This window comes from Labrus mixtus, chromosome 1, assembly GCF_963584025.1.
Source record: "Labrus mixtus chromosome 1, fLabMix1.1, whole genome shotgun sequence".
NCBI classification, from domain to species: domain Eukaryota; kingdom Metazoa; phylum Chordata; class Actinopteri; order Labriformes; family Labridae; genus Labrus; species Labrus mixtus.
In genome coordinates this window covers 32,426,476-32,448,204 of record NC_083612.1, presented here as the reverse complement: position 1 = coordinate 32,448,204, position 21,729 = coordinate 32,426,476, and the positions used below count along the sequence as shown (strand labels likewise).

General features: G+C 40.7%; 1 protein-coding gene across 1 annotated transcript in view; it reads left to right on the top strand.

The window, feature by feature from the left end:
- Positions 1 to 21,729, top strand: part of itfg1 (integrin alpha FG-GAP repeat containing 1) — a 171,151-nt gene that overhangs the window by 16,163 nt on the left and 133,259 nt on the right. Inside the window, exon 7 of the mRNA XM_061042495.1 lies at positions 18,447 to 18,496. Within this exon, the coding sequence (XP_060898478.1) occupies positions 18,447 to 18,496 (50 nt within the window). The remainder of the gene's footprint in view (positions 1 to 18,446; positions 18,497 to 21,729) is intronic.

Here is a 21,729-nt window from a genome sequence, read left to right as displayed (position 1 = left end):
TCTGGAATGACTGAGAACTGATAGACTTTGAAGGAAGTGTTCAGATATGATTTTTTTCATCCCCTTGTAAGCCTGTGGCCTCTGCAGACTGAATCTACACGCAGGAACCCCCCAAGCTATTCCTGTATCATTGTAAAAGGCCAAAGGTGAACTGGCTTTTGCGGTCAGCACTCCACAGCTTTGAGATAACCTTCCTGGGGGTCTTGGCCTCACACAATCAGTATCATATTGTAAGTCTCTTCCTGTGGATAGTTTTAGAGGTCTGCACAGGGCAGAGTGTAGCCTGCTCTTACAAAAACAGCAGAAATAAGAAATGAGAGTTATTTTTCCAAGACTGCAGGGGAAGTAATATGGCTGTCGTGGTGGCTTGATAGTCTCATGTTCTTGCCCCAATAGATTTGGATTCAACTTGTAATGTAACTAACATAAGCTACTACAGATCTCAAAATGTTACAAGTCCTGTTACAATCATTTCATTGACCAATTTGTGTGTTTTGGCCAGGAGGAGACGTCTGTTGAGAATTTGGCTGATGAATGAAAAACTAATTCCAATTTACCATCAAGTAAGGGAAAAAAACAAAGAGGCTAAAAACAGCTTTTCCTCTGACCCTCCTTACATCCTCTGCATACAGAAGAGGGTCAAAAGAACTGATTAGAAAGGTGAAGCGTGAATTCAATATTCGATCCTGCTTTAATTTATTCTTCTCGTCTTTTAGAAGACTCCTGTGGGTGCTTTGGTCTTTTCGTTACAACCTGTTTACAATTCAAACTGAAGGGTCATTTTAAGACATTTAAGACTTGTAAAGTTTTTATTCTCCAGCGCTGTGGCTCTGACATCACTATGTAAACGATAAAACTCAGAAGTTCAGAAATTTGACTGAGCAAATGGGGGTTGACTCATGGTCCTTGTATCCCTTTTGTCTTTGTAATGCTTTTTTTTTAGCTGCTTGGGGAGTTTTATTCTTCTGATTTAGACGTTTTTCTTTTGAGGCCATTTGTAACAGTTCAGAAATGTTAAATGGATCTGTGTCTACATAGATCTATATTTCATGACAACATTGTCCCCTTTATGCCCACTCTGCAATCAGTGGGCAGAGTATAAAGAGCAGGAGGGAGCAGGCAGTAGGGTTCAGTGGACCATTCGGCTGTGTGCTACTCTGCTGCCCTGTAGAGATCGTACTCCTTTTGTGGAAGGAGGGTGTTTTCCGGAAAGACGTCAAGCTAATTGTTTATCTTAGTGTTTTTTTTTTTGGTTAAAGTATTTCGTTGAAGATTGTTAGGCTTCTCTTTAGTCGTGTTTCAAAAAGAAGCTTGTTCTTGGTAGTTTTTCTGATTTTCTAAATAAATTATTTTTAAATTAGTGTATACTAATTCTTCTAATCCTTCTTTTTCCTGGATTTGATTTTATTGTTTCTCCACTCATCCCCTAGCCATCTCGGGGAACGTAACACCCTTAAAGGACATATTGATTTAAAAGGCCTCTTAAACTCTCTATTCTTTTTGTTAGAATGGTTCTTGGCTGTGATTTCCAAGTTTTCAAGAGGCAGAAGGCTATTGTAAACTTGTTGGATGACGCCCTTTTCTCATAGTTTGACAAGTGTCTGGGAACAGACTTTACGATCTATAATGTAAGCAAGGAAAATACATGGTCTCTTTGTCAAAGGGAGTCTCTTTATTGCCAGGTATTATTGATAAAATGTCACTTTACAGGGCTCAGTAATAAATGAAAATGTGTTTTGCTTGTTTTGGTGTACAAAAGATTTTAGGCTCTAAATAGTATAGGTTGTTTTTTTTCTCAGTATGTAACAGGTACCAGATATCAGCAGATTGGACTTGAAGGTCTTCATATTTTCTGACTAACCTGATCGCTTTGCATCTCTCTGATCCCTCCTTGTTGAGAGTGGAGCAACCCTCCCAGCATCTGTTGGAGGCAAAGTATCTGTTTCACTCTGGCTATGGCTGTGACATTTTCTTGAGAATGCCAAGAGGCCCTCCGCCTGTCCAGCAGAGGCATAGATCAGTCCAGGGCCTAAAGACAGAGGAAGAAATTGATGCAAACAGATGAACATAGAGGCTCATAGAGTGTCTGGCGGCCTTTAACTGAACTATTGCAACAAACAAGACAGGCAGACATAAGATAAATAAGATAAGATAAGATATACTTTATTCATCCCAGCAGGGAAATTTAGGTGTTCCAGCAGCCAGCATACATACAAACACACAACACAACACATATATACATACATATCCCACCCATACAAAAAAACATGAGCCCACAATACAGTTTGATATATGATATATGCAACTCAGGCTAAAGTTTAAAAGTTTAAATGTCTTCTGTCCTTACTTAAAGGGGAGTCGTTATAAAGTGCAATTGCAGTAGGTAAAAAAGTATTTTTAAATCTGTCCTTTTTGCAGCTTAGCGGCCGTAGCCTCCCACTAAAAACACTCTTTTGTTCACACACGAGATTGTGTAAGGGATGCATGTTATTGTCCATAATGTTCAACAGTTTCTGTATCATCCTTCTCCCCATCACCACCTCCAGGGGCTCCACAGCAGTCCCCAGCACAGAGCCAGCCCTCCTAATCAGCTTGTTAAGCTTTTTAGAGTCACAAGCGCCTGATGCTGCTCCTGCCCCAACAGACGGCGGCAAAGAAAATGGCACTTGCCACAACAGTCTGATAAAACATGGATAACATTTTGCTACACACATTAAAAGACCTAAGCTTCCTCAAGAAGTAGAGTCTGCTCTGACCCTTCTTGTAGACGGCCTCTGTGTGGTGCTTCCAGTCCAGTTTATTGTTCATGTGCACCCCAAGTATTTATAGCACTCCACCACCTGCACCTCATCCCCAAGGATAGAGATGGTGCTTAGCTCAGGCCTGTCCCTCCTAAAGTCCACCACCATTTCCTTGGTCTTTGTTACAACATTTAACACCAGGTGGTTCTTCCCACTCCATGCAACAAAGTTATCCACCAGCATCCTGCATTCTGTCTCCTCTCCACCACTGATACACCCTACTACCGCAGTATCGTCTGAGAACTTCTGTAAGTGACAAGCCTCAGAGTTATACTGGAAGTCTGAGGTGTATAGTGTGAAGAGGAAAGGGGACAGCACAGTCCCCTGCGGCGCTCCTATGCTACTGACCGCCCGCTCAGACACAGACCTCCCCAGCCTCACAAACTGTGGTCTGTCAGTCAGGTAATCCATGATCCATGATGTTGTGGTGGTGTCTACCTGCATCAGCTCCAGCTTCTCACGTAGCAGTACTGGCTGTATGGTGTTAAAAGCACTTGAAAAATCCAAAAACATAATCCTCACAGTGCTATCAGACTTGTCTAGGTGAGAGTGGGCTCTGTGGAGTAGGTAGATGATGGCGTCCTCAACCCCCACCCTTGGGCAGTATGCAAACTGCAATGGGTCCAGGTAGCTGGTCACCTGTGGTCTCAGGTGGGCCGAGACCAGCCTCTCAAGTACCTTCATGATGTGTGATGTTAGGGCAACTGGTCTGTAGTCACTGAGGGCAGAGGGAGAGGGTTTCTTGGGGACCGGAACAAGGCAGGATGTTTTCCACAGCACTGGCACCCTCCCCTGGCTGAGGCTGAGGTTGAAAAGATGCTGTAGAATGCCACATAGCTGACCTGCGCAGGCTTTCAAAACCCTGGGGCTGATGCCATCTGGACCTGCTGCCTTGTTCTGGCCGAGTGTCTCGAGCTGCATTCTCACCTGGCTACTGGAGACAGACAGACAGGCCAGAGAAGTGTGGGGTAGGGGTGGGGCACGGTGGGGGTCAGAGCATGTTGGGGGGGGCAGTGGGTGCCGTCCAGGTAACTTGCGCGGAGGGGGGGATACAAGCGAGTATAGGCACACAGACTCTTTGCATTCAGTCACATCAATGTCAGCCACATACTAACTCCATCTCAAACACACACACACAAAAACACTCGAAGTAAATGTTTGTCCTCCAACCCCCATAAAGTGAGCAATCAGATCAGTCGCCATGGCTGCCTTTTTTTGAGCAAATCTCCCCAACAACCCCGAGGGGATGGAGGACACAACCACGCGTGCGTGTGCGCGTGTGCGTGTGTGTGTATTTGTATGTATTAGTGTCCGTTTGACAGCCATCGGGGGATAGGAGTCACAGCTTGTTTACTGAGTAACAGGCTAACAAATAACCTGCTCAGGGGCATTACATACAGAAAGGATCAGCTCTTTCTCTCTCCACGCCGCAGTTTTTCAGGTTTTCCTTTTCTTTCCTTTACGTCTCTCTATGAAGCTCTGTCTCTTTGTCACCCTGTTTGCACTCTCCTTTTTTACATCAAATTTCACTTTCTGTTTTACCACCAACACAAACACACAGCTGCACGTAAAAACCCTAATCTCCGGGAGCGTGCTGATGAGTGAGGTGACAGCACACGTGCACAAACACACACAGCATATTGGACACTAATGCAGCAGGCGAGGCACTGGCTGTCAGATCCGATCTGCACTGCAGCCTGTGTAAACCATCGCTGCCTCTGCTTCAAGGCCTTTTACAGGTACAAGGAGGAGGCTGTAGTACTGCTCGCTGCTGTTACTGTTGGTCAGAGAGTTCCTTTAAAAAACCATGGACATTGGCAGGAAGTGAGAGTTAAAGTTTAACAGAAGGGGAGAGGAACTTTGAAAGGAAACACCAGTAGTTTTGTTGAAATTGTGGTAATGACTCCCTGAGTTTCCCTCATCAGTTTTTCCATCCTCAGGCGAAGTAATGAATGTCATCATGTTCTACATTTTGAAAATGACTAGACAGCGGGGGGTATGTTGTTAGTTGTTCACCTATATTATGCATGACATCGGAGACATCGCTGATTGGATTTTCAACATTTCTAGGAATCCAGTGGAGCAATCCAGCCCACCGCTGTGCTCATGCAAATGACAAAGTTCAAAATAGAACTGCTACAAAAAAATGAATTAAATATTTTTTATACACATTCTTTTGCTGATTATCCAAAGAGAAGTTGGAGGGCAGGGGGGTCATTTTTATAGGTTGCTATAGTGATTTCATTGACTGCTATCCTACTTTGTCATTATCTGAAAAAGACATTGATAACTGGGGGCGTGCGATTGGTTGACTAATCAATTAAGCATCATCAACATGGCTAGTCGCCACCACAGTTACTAGTCGTTTTTTTATTAATTATTAACATTTTAAATATTATATTTGCCCACAAAACCGCTGAAATGTTGTGTCTTAAGCGTAAATGAGTCACCTGCTACTGGCTTGCTTAATGGGCCTGCTCAGTGTCTCAACTGGATTTAAACCAGCACATTGGACAGTTTGTATCTCATAGGAGCTGTGCAGGTAAACTGGCATATAACAACTCAACCTGAACAATGTTTCATAGTATTTAGCACAGGTATGTGGCCGTTGACTTCGAAGGAGGACAAAAGGCTGGTGGTGCTAGCACTGCTAACTTAAGCTACACTCGGGGGGGGGGGGGAATGGAAGTGCCAATTTTACCCACAGAGAAACTTGTGTCCCAAAAGTGCCACTTATCTCAGCAGCCTTAAAAATAGTAATCGTTATTATAACAGGCTACATGCAACATGGTTCTGGACAGTATTTGTACAAGTTAAATGAATTGTGCTTAGTTTTGACTGTTTTCTGGGTGTTGTCATACCTTTAGACCGATCGGCCATTCTGAATTTAGATTTCTGTTCAATCGACGTGGGAGATAAGCTGCTGGGAACATCTCTATTGATGACAGAAATGCTCACTTACAAGCATAACTTGGCTGCCCTCGGCTCTCTGTGACCCAAAGCAGGTTATGTGAAGGACAATGGGAAGCAAGGAAGAGAGACAAGATCCGTTAAGCAGTCATCCGATTCCGATGTATCACCCCGGCTCTCTGCAGCACAGTGCAATCAATAATCTCTCTCCACGAGCGCTCATGTCCTCCCTCATCCACACAAATGTCTTCACACTTGTGCAACAACTTCAAGCACTCAGAATGTACATATTGTATGATGTGTTCTTGTTGTAAAAAGGATGAATTCAGTGTACTGGCCTTGGGCAACTTAGTGACCTGACTGTCTTGCAATGCCCACAAGAGCCCTGACAGCTCCATAAAAGCACACCAGCACTTCTAATAAGCTGCTAATTGGACGCTTGCAAGCACATGCTGGCAGAATAAACTGACTTCTCATTTTAGTGAACAGCCACGAGGATCATGGTTGCCATGATGCTGAAGGCGAAGAACACATGGAAAGGATAGTGTGGGTGGGTTAGTGCTGTGTAGTGTGTGTGTGCATGTGTGGGTATGTGTGTATGGTTTAGTGTGAATAGAGTAATTAGCTACAATTCTGCACACCAACACACTCCCTCCTCCCTGCTTCCCTCGCTGTACTGCTCTTTTAGACACTTTAGGTTTGCAGTTTTTTTTGTTGTTCTTCAATAATCTGTTTCTATTTGGAGTAGAATCACAGGATTATGTGGGCGAAGGCCCTTTTCGGTTAGTTCATCAATAGCGGTTAAAGGCGCAACAATTTTAGTCACATTAAATTTAAAATGGACAACAATCAACGATACCATTTATAACCATTTAGATGTTTCTGCCCTTTATATTGAGACAACGCTCAGCTACGAATTCTTCCCCAATATGTCCTGTGGTTGAATAGGGTTGGAAGATGAATCGAGTTTCAATTTCAGTTTTGATTTTGGCTTCTCGTGATCATGAAAACAAGATAAAAGAAAGTGAACAATTAGTGTGCAACATGCTGTGATGCGCTTGTTTTGTTAAATGTATTAAATAGAGCCCGACCGATTAATCAGGCAGATATCGGCATATCCAGTGAATATCGGTATCAGCTAATTGTATTGCAGCTATGCGCCGATATTACTAGATTTATTTACCAGTCAAATGTCATTTAATTATCGCTGTATTACACTAGCAGTTTTGTTCTGTGACTAGCAGAGTGTGCTATATTGATTACAACAAGCATTTGCAACGCTATACTGTATATCATTTACCACAAGTGTTTGGTAACGTGGTTTGAGGGATTAATGCAATAAATGTGTATAACTAAATCTATCCATTTAGTTATCGGCCAATATATCGGTATGGTATTTTTTTTATGTCCCCAATATTGATATTGGTATTGGCACCAATTATCCCATAAACTACAGGATGCAGATGTTGTAAAACAAGTGAGTAATTGTGATCTCAGTATCAATCAACAGAATCGTGATTATGTCATTACAATGTTTTTTCCATTTTAACAGCCCTAACACATGTTTTTTGTTGGCTCATTCATAGAGGATCTGGATTTGATGGCCTACAATCTTTGAGCAGATATGTTATTGGTGAAGCAGTTTAGATTTGAAGGTAGTGGACAGACTCATGTATCATGTGGTATTACAGTAGTGTATAGGTCACTGAGAATCACAGTATTTAAAAAACAAAACAAGAGTTTGTGTACTCGCTACAAAAGATCTCATCCAGCGGAGGAAATCAATTCTTTGGTTTGTCTTTTTGCTGATGTATTTAATGCTGTTTTACCAGGACAACAAATGGTGGATTATCACACCCAAGTGTTTATCAGATGACACTAGGGCCTTAATGAGCATCCGATGGTAAACCAAATACAATTTCCTCTGTTTTCCTTGGATTAACTGTAGAGCATTGTTATCACTCCACTCGACCACTTTGGCATGTTGATGCAACCCAAGGGCGTCCAAGTTATTTATCCAAGACATCAGAGCTGTATCGTCAGAATACTTCAGAATCTACAGATTTGGTGTATCTGAACGACAATTGTCTGTATACAAAGTAAAAAGGAAGGATGAACTTACACAACTCTAGGGGGCTCAACATTAGTCGAGAAGGTAGGTGAGGGGTTTTTTATTCACTTTGACAAACTAGACTTTGTTGGTGAGAAAAGAGGCATACCAAAGAATCAAATAGAGACAGTTCTTATTGAATTAGTTTGGACACCAATAGGTCTGCTTTTATTGTATCAAGTGCTGAGGAAAAATGTAGAAAGAGTGCTCTTGCATGTGTATTGAGATTGTCTAAATGTTTGGAGATGATATGAACCAGAGTGGCTACAGCATCTTCTGTCCTACATCCCTGCTTATAAGCAAATTGGTGTGGTGTAAGTTCGTCTTTTGTAATACTAACGAGATATTTGAACAGAATTCTTTCAAGAGATATCCTGATCACTTAGGTCAGGGCTAAAGTTCTAAAGTCTTTATAATCCCCCAAAGTTTTCCATGACAAAGGGACCATATGTGTGTCCAATGAAGCCAGAAAGATTGGTTACCATACTGGAGCTGGCTCAGTTTTTCAAAAGAAAGCTGCTGCACTTATCAGACCAAGCTGCTTTTTCTTTAGTTTGTTCACTGAAATGTTTTCCTTACATCTTCAACAGTGAGGATGATTCTTTCTGAACATACAAGTGTGATAGTTTTAAATATTTCAGAGCACTTTGCAGTTTGTCTTGTGATTCAAATCTGGTAAAAAAAAAAAAAAAGAGTTCAGATTATTGGCAAAGTGGAGTTGGTTGTCTGTCTCAATTGATTGGATGAGAGTGAACATGGCTTTCATGGTGTCCTGCACTTTTTTTTTTAGGGTTTTTAACTTTCAAGGCATCTTGAAGATAATTTGTGTGTACAAGTTTTGCTTCTCTCACTTTAATTTTCACTCTTTTTCTGTACGTTTAAGTTCCTGAATCCTTATTTTTGACTTCAAATGTCCTTCAGTTACTGACTGTTTTTATGTCACTGCTAACATATGATTTATTATTGAGGAAATATTTGAATAACCTTTGCTGGAACTACCAGCTCAACGCAAAAAATATATAAAGACATTTGTAGCCTCGGTCATTTCATCTAATGAACCCTCATGTGTGGATGTTAATATTATTGGATTAATGTATTGTTCGTCACAGTACACTGCAGGAATCCTGTCCTGAAAACAAGCTGACTTAATGTTAGCAGCAGAAGCTCTCAACTCTTTGCCTCCAACGTCATGTAGGGTCCACTAAAGCATTGTTTTATTGTTATTCCTTATTTCTACTGATGATGATTTTTAGGATGGTTTTGATGCTGTGTAGAACTCTTAAGAACAGCCGGTGAGCTTTGCCTCTGTGCACTGCTGATTAAAGCTGTTTGTTTGCACTTACTGACGTTGTTTCCTCCGCTCCAGAATCCTTGCATGTGTTGTTCTTACTCTCTGATGTCTGCTTAATGAATTGTAGAATTTATTTTGTATGTTTACATTTTAATTATTTATGTTCAATCTGTAGATGTGTGGTGACTTGAGATAAAATTTGTAATGAATTTGGCATGAAAATAGTTTGATTGATTGATATATTGACACTCTCTGCCAGCTGTTGTTTGCTTTTTTCCTCACTTGATAATTGACCGCAAATTATTGCTTCTATATCCCTTTAAAAATTGTCGCTAATGGAGTTCATGAGTTTTATTACTTTTCACTGTTTTCTACAAAAATGAATCTACAACTTATATTTGTGGATGGCCACTCTATTGATGGTATCAGAGATTATTCTGGTATGTTCTTCCTGTTTTGTTTGATTATTGCTAGCTGGTCTAACCTTTTGTTTTCATTTGACCCATAACTGTGCATTTTAATGTGCTCATCCATTTGTTTTGAGTTACAGACAAGTGGCTGTTCTCCGTTCATTGTTCCTCAGAGTAATAATACCTCTTAGCATAGCTGCTATAATCCTGGGCCACATACGACGGCAGATAAGAGAGTGTGTGAGAAAAGAGAAGCAAACAGAGGGAAGGTGATACTGAGACAAAGCAGGGGATACTATAGGCTCCCCGCCGCTGTTGTCTATTCTCCTCAATGTCAGAGTTCTCCTTCGCTGTCGAGACTTAGCACTCGCCTTGCATCACCCTATCTGTTTATACAGAGGCTAATAGGAAGCGTGGTCTTTATCCCCACACTGCGGCTCAACATAATGGAATAGAGAGACATAATGCTGCTCGAGTCAAACAGTCAGCGGAGGCCTTTAAATTGCTTCCAATCCCCTTAACAAATCTGATGGAGAGGCTATGAATAACTCAAGGGCCGCTCATCTCCACACTCTTCTTCTTCTTTTCTCTTCTCTAGAAAGCTTTTTAAACCTAAGTATCAACTCAGATTAACTTTCTTTGCTTCCTTTTTTTAATTAGTAAGAAATGGCCGGTTTATATTGACTAGACAGTCCTTTTGCATGTTCAGCTATCTTTCACTTTGGAGAACCTAAAGGAGCAGACGTGCTTCCAGGACAATGTTTTGTCTTTACACAAAGTTTCTCCTAGAAGTTGAGTTTTCTCCCTGAATGGACACAAAGATGATCATCTTTACTGAAGTCTCTTGAGGTTAGATGACTTGTTGAATTTAAGAAAGTCAGATGTTTACAGCCTTCACAATGGATTTCCCCTCGAGATCTTGAAGAAGATTTGGGATTCCAGTTTTTGGTTGGATTTATTAAGAGTATATTTAGGTAACGCTATACTTAATAGTGTTGTGGGGCAGACATCTTCATCTTAGTACAAACATCAGATGACTGCAGAGGCAACAGAAAAATAATCTATGAATCATTGGTTGGATTGACAAAAAGCTGTTTCTTCAATTTCACATTTTACGTCCTGCTTTATGTTCTCTTTTTTTAAAGTGAAATGTTGTGCTAAGCCATGTTCAACAGGCTGCAGAATTCTAGATGTTAAACATTTATTGGCACACCTACGCTCATGTGGTTGCAGAAGTTTTGATATACACGAGGTACATGGTACGTTTTCATGTCAACATGCATCAAGCAGAAAGTAACTCGTATAAGTTCACATTACACTCCTCTGCATCCCGACAGAGCCATCATGGAACCAATCAAACCTTAAGGCCCTGCATTAAGGAACATCTATATTAAAGTATCTCCCTTGTTCTGCAGCTACTGTTCACCTTGTTGTGTGTTTCTTTTAATAAACTTCATCTGTTGAAAGTTGTTGCTCTCAACAGTCTGGTATTAGCAACTAACACGTGCTATTATTCTGTCAGTCTTAAAAGAACAACTGATGTGGCTAATTGGCTGGATCACAACCTGATGACAAAGATTCACATGCGCACACACACACACACACACACACACACACTCACAGATATTCAGATAATGTACAGAAATCAGCCGTGCAGTGCAGGGACGGGAGGGTGCACGTGTGTTTATGCAGCCATGTTCTCGTTCATGTGGGTGTGACTGCGCTTTTTGAAGTGTCATTTGTAGGGGGAGAGACAAACTGTGAGTGTGAGAGCAGAGGAATGCAGAAGAAATAATCAAGTGATTATAGATTGCCTCTCTTGCAGTGATTCCTTTCATGTAATAATAATAATAATAACAACTTGGATCTATAGAGTGCCTTTCATATGAATCTGTTTTGTATTCAGGTGCACCCTGGAGTCTGAAGGTCCTCAGCGTCTGCTTTTAGTCTCTTGTCTTATCGGTGTGTTTTTTGATGCCTTATGCCGCCTTCTCTAGAGCCTTTCCCGTTAGCATATCTTTAATTATGCGGAGACATGACATACCACTTAGTGCTTTGAATCTCTGTTGCTGTTACACAACCCAACCCCACCCACACACAAACACATTTATATACCTAAATTATGTATGCATCTTCCCCGAGTGGTGGAGTATGACAGCTCTATTAGCTGTGAAAGTGTGTATGCGCTCACAGTGCGGAGTGTCAAATCAGTGGTGTCGTTGAATCTTTTTTAAGGTTTTGATGTTTGTACTTAACTTGTTGTTAAAATGAAGGTTATAAATAAAACTCTGCGTGATACAGCGCACAGAACAAATGTTACAGCTCTAGGTACAACAAGCTTTGAAATGTACCGACACAGCCACCAGATATTCCAAGGCTCCCACACATTATTTTAGGTTTTAACATTTTTAGTGTGATTCTGTGGGGTAAATTAGGATACAACTATGAGCAACATCATTAATGACACCATTAAATACATCACTGCACCATCAATATAGATCACTTCTTAAAGCACTTGGGTGGTTAGTCTGCATGCACCATGTACTACAGCCATCAAAGAGAGCAGCCTGGCTCCTTTGCTGCTCCTTGCTGGTTTTCCCCTCTCTCTCTCTCTCTCTCTCTCTCTCTCTCTCTCCCTGATATACGACTCTATCCACTGTCCCGTCTCGCTAATAAAGTCATACAAAGCCAAAGAATAAATCTTTAAAATAAAATAAAAATTCTTAAACTATCACTTGCAACAGCCCTCTTGTAAAAATAACAATACATTTGTACTCGATAGTTCTTACGAGTAAAATATTAGTGTTAAAATGAAAATCACACTGAATGTCTCGTTAAATTTATGTAAAGGACATCAAACAAGCTGCCTAAAAGTTCAGAGAATAATATCTAAAGAACTAAGGCCTAGACCACACATAGGTGGGTATTTATGAAAACTTAGCTTTTTATGTGCTATTTGGCCTTTCATACATTTGCAAACGGTGCTTTAGGTCACTGGAAAACTCCTTCCAGAGTTACTTCAGTAACTCAGTTTAAGGTGTTCATGTTTAGATGGGGAAAACTGAGCCGGTTTCTCCTCTGTTTGACTTCATCTACGCTGTCACTGTTGTTTACATGAGCTGACTGCATTGGCAGACTCAACCAGACTAGTGCTGGTGTTAATGTTGCTAACTGGACTTTAAATATGCTTACACATACACAGTTGCTCTCCCACTATGTTGACGAGCAGAGACTCCTGAATGGACAACTTTGAAAATGAAATGGTGATGGCAGAGGGAATGGCCAGTATTTTTTTAAACGGAAAACCTCCGTTTAAGAAAAATACCTGCCTACATGTGGACTATAGGACCAAAGCTGACTTTTGGCTATTTATTTGTAACTGTTCTTAAGAGGCATTTTGCTGAATTCTTGGACTCATTGCGGCTTGGATATTTGCTGTAAAAGTTTGCTCATAATTCATATCAGAAGAGTGTTTTAGGGAATAACCAAGTCTTCTGTATCAAGCTGTACTTTCTACCTACAACACGGCGGCGCTCCTGCTCATCCTTTTTCCTATTGAGCCACGGCTTGATGGGATTAGCAGGCTCTGATGGTCGTGTTGGTCACTTTCAATCGCACAGGTCTAACAGGATTACTGCTCGCTCATCATGATACTGGGGCAGCCACATGGCCTGTTTGATGTCAGTCGGTGTGACAATCAATTGTTCAACAAAGTCCTGCAGGTGTCTGCCTCCCTTTTTCAGTCACCCTGAAGTGCTGGAATCTCTCGTTATTCATCCCTTTCTTGAGTGGCTGGGAGAACACTTTTACACGGCTGTGAACTTGGTGTGACACACAGTTGGCTCACCTGGTAGTGATCAGTGACAAAGGGTGTGTCCTGAAACTTTAGAAAAGTTCAGTCTTCTGTGTTTTTTTTAGTAGGGCCCGACCGATATGAGATTTTTGGGGCCAATACTGATATTAGGAAGACAAAAATCCGATATAGATAAATCAGCCGATATCGTTCTTTGATGTTTGATCTTTAGAGATACATAGATATCAAACACGTGTGGAAAAGATATACAGTATAACAAAGACAAGATGGTCACTCAACTGGAAAGAAACTGTGCATGTAGGTGCGACACTGTTTGACACTCTGGAGATTGACAATGCTTGTTGTTATCCATATTACACTCTGCTGATGAAGGAGAACTGCCATTGTAATCCAATGAAACTCAAATTAAAAGCTATTTGACTGATGAATAAAGCTGGTAATATTGGCGCAAATCTGTGATAAAATTAGCCGATACTGATAGTGACTTGATACTCTAATATCGGCCGATAGTATCGGCTGGCCGATTAATCGGTCGGGCTCTAGTTTTTACACACCTGGATCATGTGTTTCCAGCACAAAGTGAACTTGCCTTTGTTGTTTGGCTGAGTCTCAAGAAAGAACTCTGATTTAGCACAGCACAAGTCCATTTTTTCCTCAGACATTCCCTTTTAGCCAGAATCTTTAGACTGCATTACCCATAATGCAACCTGACAGACAGGTATGTTGGGGTAAAGGGGTTTGATGGCATCAGTAGCAAGGCTGTCAAAACTGTTTGATATCTTGATACTTTGATACCACATGTTTTAAAACAATACAATCTCTGTTAATTAAATTAATTATTTATTTATTTTGGTGGACTTTCAGAGATGTCACTTTATGCAATTTGCCAAACTTTTCCGAGCCCCCTCTGGACCATCAAAACACTTTGTACACCATCTTCCACACATTCAGTAAGACAACCCCAAGGCATGTCAACACTCAGATATATCTACTTGGTGTATTTCCTCTTTTGGTCCAAACTTGCTGACATTAGTGACAGACTCAACTTGATTGTGGTCACAAGTACCAGCAGGCTCCGCCTCCAAAGTGGTTTTGACTCTCTGTTGCTGATATGTTGAATGTCTTAAGGGCCAGATGCTGGATCAGTGTTGCACAAGTCCTGTGATGAAGTGACCCCTGGCATTTGAGCAAGTGTGTGGACATATCTCCTTTCCTCAGTCTGCTGTTTTTGCACTGCCCTGCACCACGGCGACCCCCTTTATCACAGTGAAAATAGAACCAAAGTACTTTATTACATAAAGAACATGTAATTCTGATCCACAGTGTTTCTGTTCTCATTTGTTCTGTTCTTCTTTTAACTTGAGTAAATCTCTAAAAGGCTCAAGGCAGCACAGTAAAAGTCTCATGAACAGTAAAACCAGTGTTAAAGTGAGTGATGGTGGCAGCAGTTAGGTTTATGTAGTTAGCTAGCAGCTCTTTATGAGACTGTGAAGAATACGTTCTGGCTGAGATGGTGGATAAGGGAGGGAGGAACAGAAGGAGAATCCTGTGTGGTGCATTGTCCAAGGGAAAAAAAACAGCTCAGAGTTAAGTGTGCTACAAAGGACACTTTCCAGTTACAAGTCCTGAGTTTACTCCCTAAGTGCACCGCCGGGCAGAGTTCAGAATCGACCATTAAAAGGAATTACTGGGCAGTTTCAATTTGGACTGGCATTTAGTAATAGACTGGAGGTAGAGAGATTAGTTGAGGAAAGAGTTTGGCAGAAGTGAACTTGGGTATAAAAAAAAAAAAAAGTGATGGAAAGAAGAGAGGAAGAACCCCCACAGCGAGAATGTTAAGTGTTTACAAAATGAACATCTCTCTGCTCCCCGTCTGCCCCATGCCACTCTGAACGGCACACCGCGGCTACACCTAATCATCCAATCACGGCTGGATTCTGTCTAAGAGGCCTGATTGGCTGATTAACCAAGCTCATTAACACACCACCCAGTGCGACCACAAACACACACACACACACACACAGTGACACTAGCAGTGATACACAATGTGGAAATTACTGAGTGTATCCTGTATAGTGTGTGTGTGTGTGTGTGTGTGTAGTACTTTGCATAATCTATGCATGCATTAGTTATCTTCTTTGCATTTGTAAAAGGTTTTGAGTCTGTGTGGGCAATATGCCTGCCAGTCCACAAAGTTTTGGGAAATTGAAAGTTGTTTTAGTCCTTTGAGTGTATAAAATAGTTTTCATTTTGCATGAATATTATTGAGATGGCTGTGTGATTGTATGTGGACATTTCGTGTCAGAAATGATGGTTGTCTTAACACAAACTCACCAACAACCAGCAGCTGTAGTCTGGTGAGCAAACAAAGCTGCCATTCTTGTCCAAATTCAAATACAAGACTATGGTCATTGACTTTAAATATTATGATTAACTTAGTGTCCTGAAACAAGAGCACACAAATGGAAACAATGTAGTTTCTGTTATCAGAAATCTCTATATACAGTCATAATCACATGTGAATGAAGAATGGGTGTTGTGTATATTCTATACTGTTAAAGTAGTTTTTTCCACTAGCACTTCACTGGGTGTTGGTTGTATTAGAGGAAACAGGCGACTTCGAGAGCAAAGAAGGCAGACGACAGTATCAGAATTGCAGTCCTGAAGACCATCAGCTATCATCTAGGGATACTTTGGCTTTTTGTCAATCCTAATAAGCAGACATCTGTATAGAATTGCAGTCATGGATGTCCCGTCTCCATGCCAACTCTATGAAAAGGAAGACAATATATGGCTGCTATGTTCAGTATGGTTTCCCTGAATGTGTACCCGTTTGCTGTATCTGAAGCAAGCAGCAATCATTAAAAAATGAAGCCAAAACAGAAATGCAAAAAAGTTAGCTTTGCTCATTTTTGAATTCCTACACTCTGTACTGGGGTTACATTTTTTTTTAAATATCTCTTCCGTTTTCATTATATTAGTGCTTTTAGAGTTATGCATACTTTTTCACAATTGGGGCAGGGTTGACTTGATTGACAGGCTGTTTGTCAGGACGATTTTTCACACTTAAATATAATATAAATCAAGTATATCCTCTGAAAATAACTCTGAGAGTCATGACTGTCTACAATGGGTGTAACACCCGAGTCCAGGTGTTTTCAGAGTTTTTTTTCTGTATGTTGACATAGCCGGCCCGACGGCTGACTCCTCCCCTCACGTATAAAAGTTGTTTAATTGAGGGACTAGAGAAAAGAAGAATAACATACTGTACTCACTGTTTAACTGTGTTTCTAGATCATGCTTATTTCGGGTAAATTAACATGCAGTGTGAAGATACGAGCATAATAAAGATCGCTAGCATTAGCATGCTAACCCACAATGCACCGCAAGTTGTTTTGGTTTCATGCTGGTGCTCAAGGGCGACATCTGCTGGATCAAAAAATCACATATAAAGCCTTTAAGGCCTGCCTTATCCCCAACTTTTTAACTTGTTACTAAATTTATTGAAAATAAGGTGGCGGTAGCGTTTCCAACATGATGACCATCATGGTTTGGCTTCAAAATGCCTCTTCAGAAACCAGTGGGTGACGTCACTGATACTACGTCCATGTTTTATACAGTTTGAAGCCCGGAAAATGTTGGCCTCCATCCCCAAAACACACAGTTGTCAGATGATTGCCAATTCTATTTCCAAGAGTGTTAACTAACTATTGATATACCAAAGCATTCCTGTAGTGCAAGGTAAGTTAGGGAAAGGTATTGTGTTGGAGGCAATTCTAATTTAGCGTAATATAGAGAGAGTTGTCTTTTAGGAGGACCTACCACAGCAGGACGTACAAATACAGAGATTTAGAAAATATATCCTTCTCCGACCTGAAGCTTCCTAAAGAAAGCTGTTTCTGGGATAACATTTCAGAGCACATCCAGGGGAGAATAAACAGGGGTCTCAGGTGGATGTGTGCTTTAAGGTTAGAACAAGGTTTGTGATGCGGCCAATGTAAAGAGAGAGTCATTTAGTGAAATGTGTACTTTTTTATTCATTATATAAATCATATTTTTCAGCTCCAGTAAGAAGCTTTGCACATACCCACCTCATAACAAAAAGAGCTTATATCCCATAGAGCATATGCATATCACAGTATTTCCACACATCCTTCCCCCTGTCTTCTTTACATTCATCCCTTTACCGTTTATATTTTACCATGCAGCGCACGCCAGCTCATGGAGTACAGCAGGGGCCCTAAGGCAGATCAATGCCAATATTTATTTCATGGCCAATCACTGGGGCAGGGCCACAGTCCGAAAGAATGCAGCGATGAAAGTAAACGTCCTCTCAGAGCGGCACACAGAGGCAGTATTAGAAGTGCAGCCTGCAGCCTAAGCTTCGAGAGCGGAGCACATGAGCACAAGTGCAGGTTATAGGATTCCGATACGAGCGAGCTACAGGCATTACCAGGGGGTGAAGCCTCCAGAAAGCTGAGCAAAATCCTATTGCTTTCAGTGGGAGATTCCCCCCCCCACTACTATCCTTTTTTTCCTTTTCTTCATCTGTGTTCATGCTGCTTTTTTGCTCGAGGAATGCTACCTTTCCTCTCTACATACAGCAGTCACGACCTGTCAGTGCCCGAGTCAAAGAACAGTCACAACATAACAAATCCTGTTCATTACGAATCAACCGTACACATTTCACATCTATCCACACTCATATTCTCTTCTTTTTGTTCTTTATTACTCGGCTGAGTAAGTGCAAACACCATCATGTTTGTACTCCTGATATTAACAGGTCGATCTGTACATCTTACATGATGTAAAATACAGACCTCTGTAATAAAACACCAATTCTTGGTGTTTTATACAGAGGTGACCTTTATTGTCCCTGGAAGGGAAATTAGATTTACAGCAGTGGACAAAAACACAACAAATAAAAAGACAGAGGACAAGGCAACACAACCTGATGGAATACAACCAAGAAAAATAAAAAATCCTACCAATCTACTAAGTCCCCTGAATAAAGAATCATTAGTTCTGTTGGAAGTTTGAATATAATCTCCAGTTGAACCTCTGTATCACTAACACGTTTCCTTTGTCTCTGTCTTTCTTCTCTCTCCAGATTTGTTCCTGACAACTGTGGGGCCTAAATATGAGACCTGGGTCAACAAGGTGAGGAGTACTTTCTTTTGAACATTTGTTTCTTGTTTTCCTGTCCCTGTCTTCCTTTCTCCTGTGGATCTATTTAAAAGTGAATTTAGCATGAAATGGTCACACCCCTCCATAACCTGTGCAGAGGAAGGGTCTCTGTGTGGTAACAGGATTTTGTACAAATCAAAAGTCTGTGAGTTTTAACTTTCTGTTTTTTCTATATAACATGTTGTATGTTGTTATATGAACATGGGGGGGTGGGTCTGCTTTAATTAAAGATTCTAAGATTTGTTTACTTAAAGGAAGAATGCAACATGTAAGTTACCACAGCCTTAAGCAGTAAGGCTGGGAAATTTATCAAAACTAAATTGTCACAGCAATTTTAGCATTCTCAATAACCACATTTTAATGTTTCTGTTCACTGCGTTCAGTTGAGCAGCCTGAGTAGAACGGCCATACTTTTACAGCATTTAGATGTAGTCGAATGAAGCTCAAGCTATAGCTATCTGTTATACCTCAGAGTTGGCGCATATTTAGTGGTGTAGAACAAAATGCTACAGGATTTATTTCAAGCTCAGTTGAAACACATGCAGGAGATAAAGGAAAGCAGATGGACATCAAGACACACACTTTCTACATGTTGTTTATTCATCACACTTCACATCGCTGTAGCGGTATTGAACAGTGTTAGCGCATGTTGCTTATTGTTCTCATATCATGCTGGCTTATTCCCAAAAACTTCCCATGAGACACTGTGTTAAACAAAGAGGAAGGAATTCAAAAACAGGCTTAAATCTTAGTCTTCTGATGAACTTAAATTATTAATATTATTATTTTATCTTATTTAAAGTGGCAGTATAGTGGTAAGCACAATAAGAACCTGGTTTTATGCTGCTATTTGTCTCAGTCTCCATCAGTGATAACTTTAAATATATTCCAATAACCACACACAAACACACACACACACACACACACACACACACACACACACACACACACACACACACACACACAGCCTTTCTTTTCTCTTTCCTTTTTAAACATATGGTTAGATTTTAAGTTTTTAGATTTTGCACTTTCTTCCCCCAGGCTGTCACTCTGATGAACGCTAAACAGTCACAGAGTGTTACTTCAGCATCTTCTTCACTATTCACCACTGCACTGTTTCATGTTTAGTCATGTAAATATTAGTCTTTTCTTATTATGTTTATTGTTGATATTTAATGTTGTACCTGTACATAAGAGAGCACAGTTCACTGAAGTTAAATTCCTTGTGTGTGTAAGCACACTTGGCCAATAAATCAGATTCTGATACTCTGAGAAAATCACTTTGTGGTGCATAATAGGCATTGAACAAAACAATGTGTACCTATGTTTAGTGACTAAGCTAGTTGCCTATGTTAAGTACATCCAAAGGTATTTACCCAGTGAGCAGAGAGCGGTGACCCACACTGCACCCCTCTTTTCATTTCGTCACTGCAACAAACAGATCTGCAAAGCTCAGGTAAGCTTGAAGGGTGCAGGATTCTTGCTTCTGCAGCAGCAGGACTAGTTTACATTCTGAGAGAGCAGAGAGAGGAGACTGGGGCTCTGAGTTTTTTGTTGAAGGGGCCTGTTTGAAATTCAGCAGGTCGAAGCACCAGTCGAACAGTGGTCTATCTTATCACAGTGAGGGGGAACGGGAGACAGAAAGGGGAGGGGCTGGGGAGGAAGAGAGAGAAACAGAGAGAGTTTGAAGGATTTGTCAGTGAAGGTGTGTGGGGGTAGAGAGAGAGAGAGAGAACGAGCAAAGCAAAAAGCAGAAAGTAAAATGCATTTTCCAAAAACCAGTGAGATGTGAGACACGACTAAGGAATGATGATCAAGCTAAAGGAAGCAAGGGAACAGTCGGAGGAGCAGAGATGATGCTCATTTTGAATTTCTGGGGAATGTAAAGCTCTAGTTTATTTCATCTTAGCAATTCATGCATGTGAAAACGTTTATCTCCTTAACTTTCAAATAGCACCATCATGAGCTCTAGTTTGGTTTCTTCCATACTTTCTGACACCTGGACAGCTAATGACGTTATCGTCTGCAAATATGCAAGTGTTTGCATGTGGACATGACCAACTGAGATATTGCAAATATATCTGCCAACCAATAAGATGCATCAATCATCCCCATGACCAAGTCAGTATGTTGATATGTGAAAGGACAAGGTCAGCTGTAGAGCTTTGGTTATGTTAAAGTATTTCATCTGTTTAAAATATGTTTTCATCTGTTGAGTGTATTAGATTTTTTGGAAAAAGTCAACTCAACTTCAACTTTATTTGTCCCCTAAGGGCGATTGGTTTTGCGGCAAGGCAAAACAGGACAGAAAAAAAGACAAAATAAAAAAATATATTTAAAAAAGCTTACAGGGTGAAAATGTAAGATGTAAGAGACACTGAATATAGCAGCCTTCGAGGAAACAACAGTGATCCTCGACTGAGGCTCTTAGGAGCTTTCATTAGAATAAAGTGCAGAGTCAACATGAAATATAAACATGTCACTGTTAAATAGTCATTAAGTCTATCAGTGCAATCTATTCTTCAGGTCGTGCAGCCTTGGCAGAGGTTTTTTTTCAACCATGATGCTTTGTTTATGTGGCATTAAGGAAATCATGTTATTAGCATTTTTATGTTCATGCTAGATGCAGTTGACAATCCGTATTCATTAGCGCCAACATGATGCTAATGTGGAATTATCATGTAGTTGGCAATTCATTTGACACCATAGGCCTGTTTTATCAGTGTCTAGTAAACAGAGGCAATCTTCTAAACCGAACAACAAGCCTGCGAGACAATGTGTAATAATAATGTAGATTGCAGATCTGGACATTAGTGTTTCCAGCTCTCTAAGAAGTCCTTGTGTCATTTCTTCATCATAATTAATTAATTAATTTGTTCCTGCATGTCTTTCAGAGGGAGGGTCAATATCTCATTCAGCCGATCTTGTAATTTGAACACTTTGCAAAACTGTTAATTGATTGATGAATCTTCAGTGTTTGGTGAAGCAGATCTTTTGTGAATGTTGTGGTCCATCTTTCACACAGTGTGGATCTTGGGAAACACAAACAAAAACTGTGTTTGAAAGAGTGACTTTGAAGGCTTGTCAGGTACAATCAGGTCCTCTGCAGTATTCCTGTATCCCTCCATCTCTCTCCCTCATCTTTAGATCATGATAAAGCCGAATCCTCTCCTTTCATCCTGCCAGCTTGTCTGTACTTTTTCCAC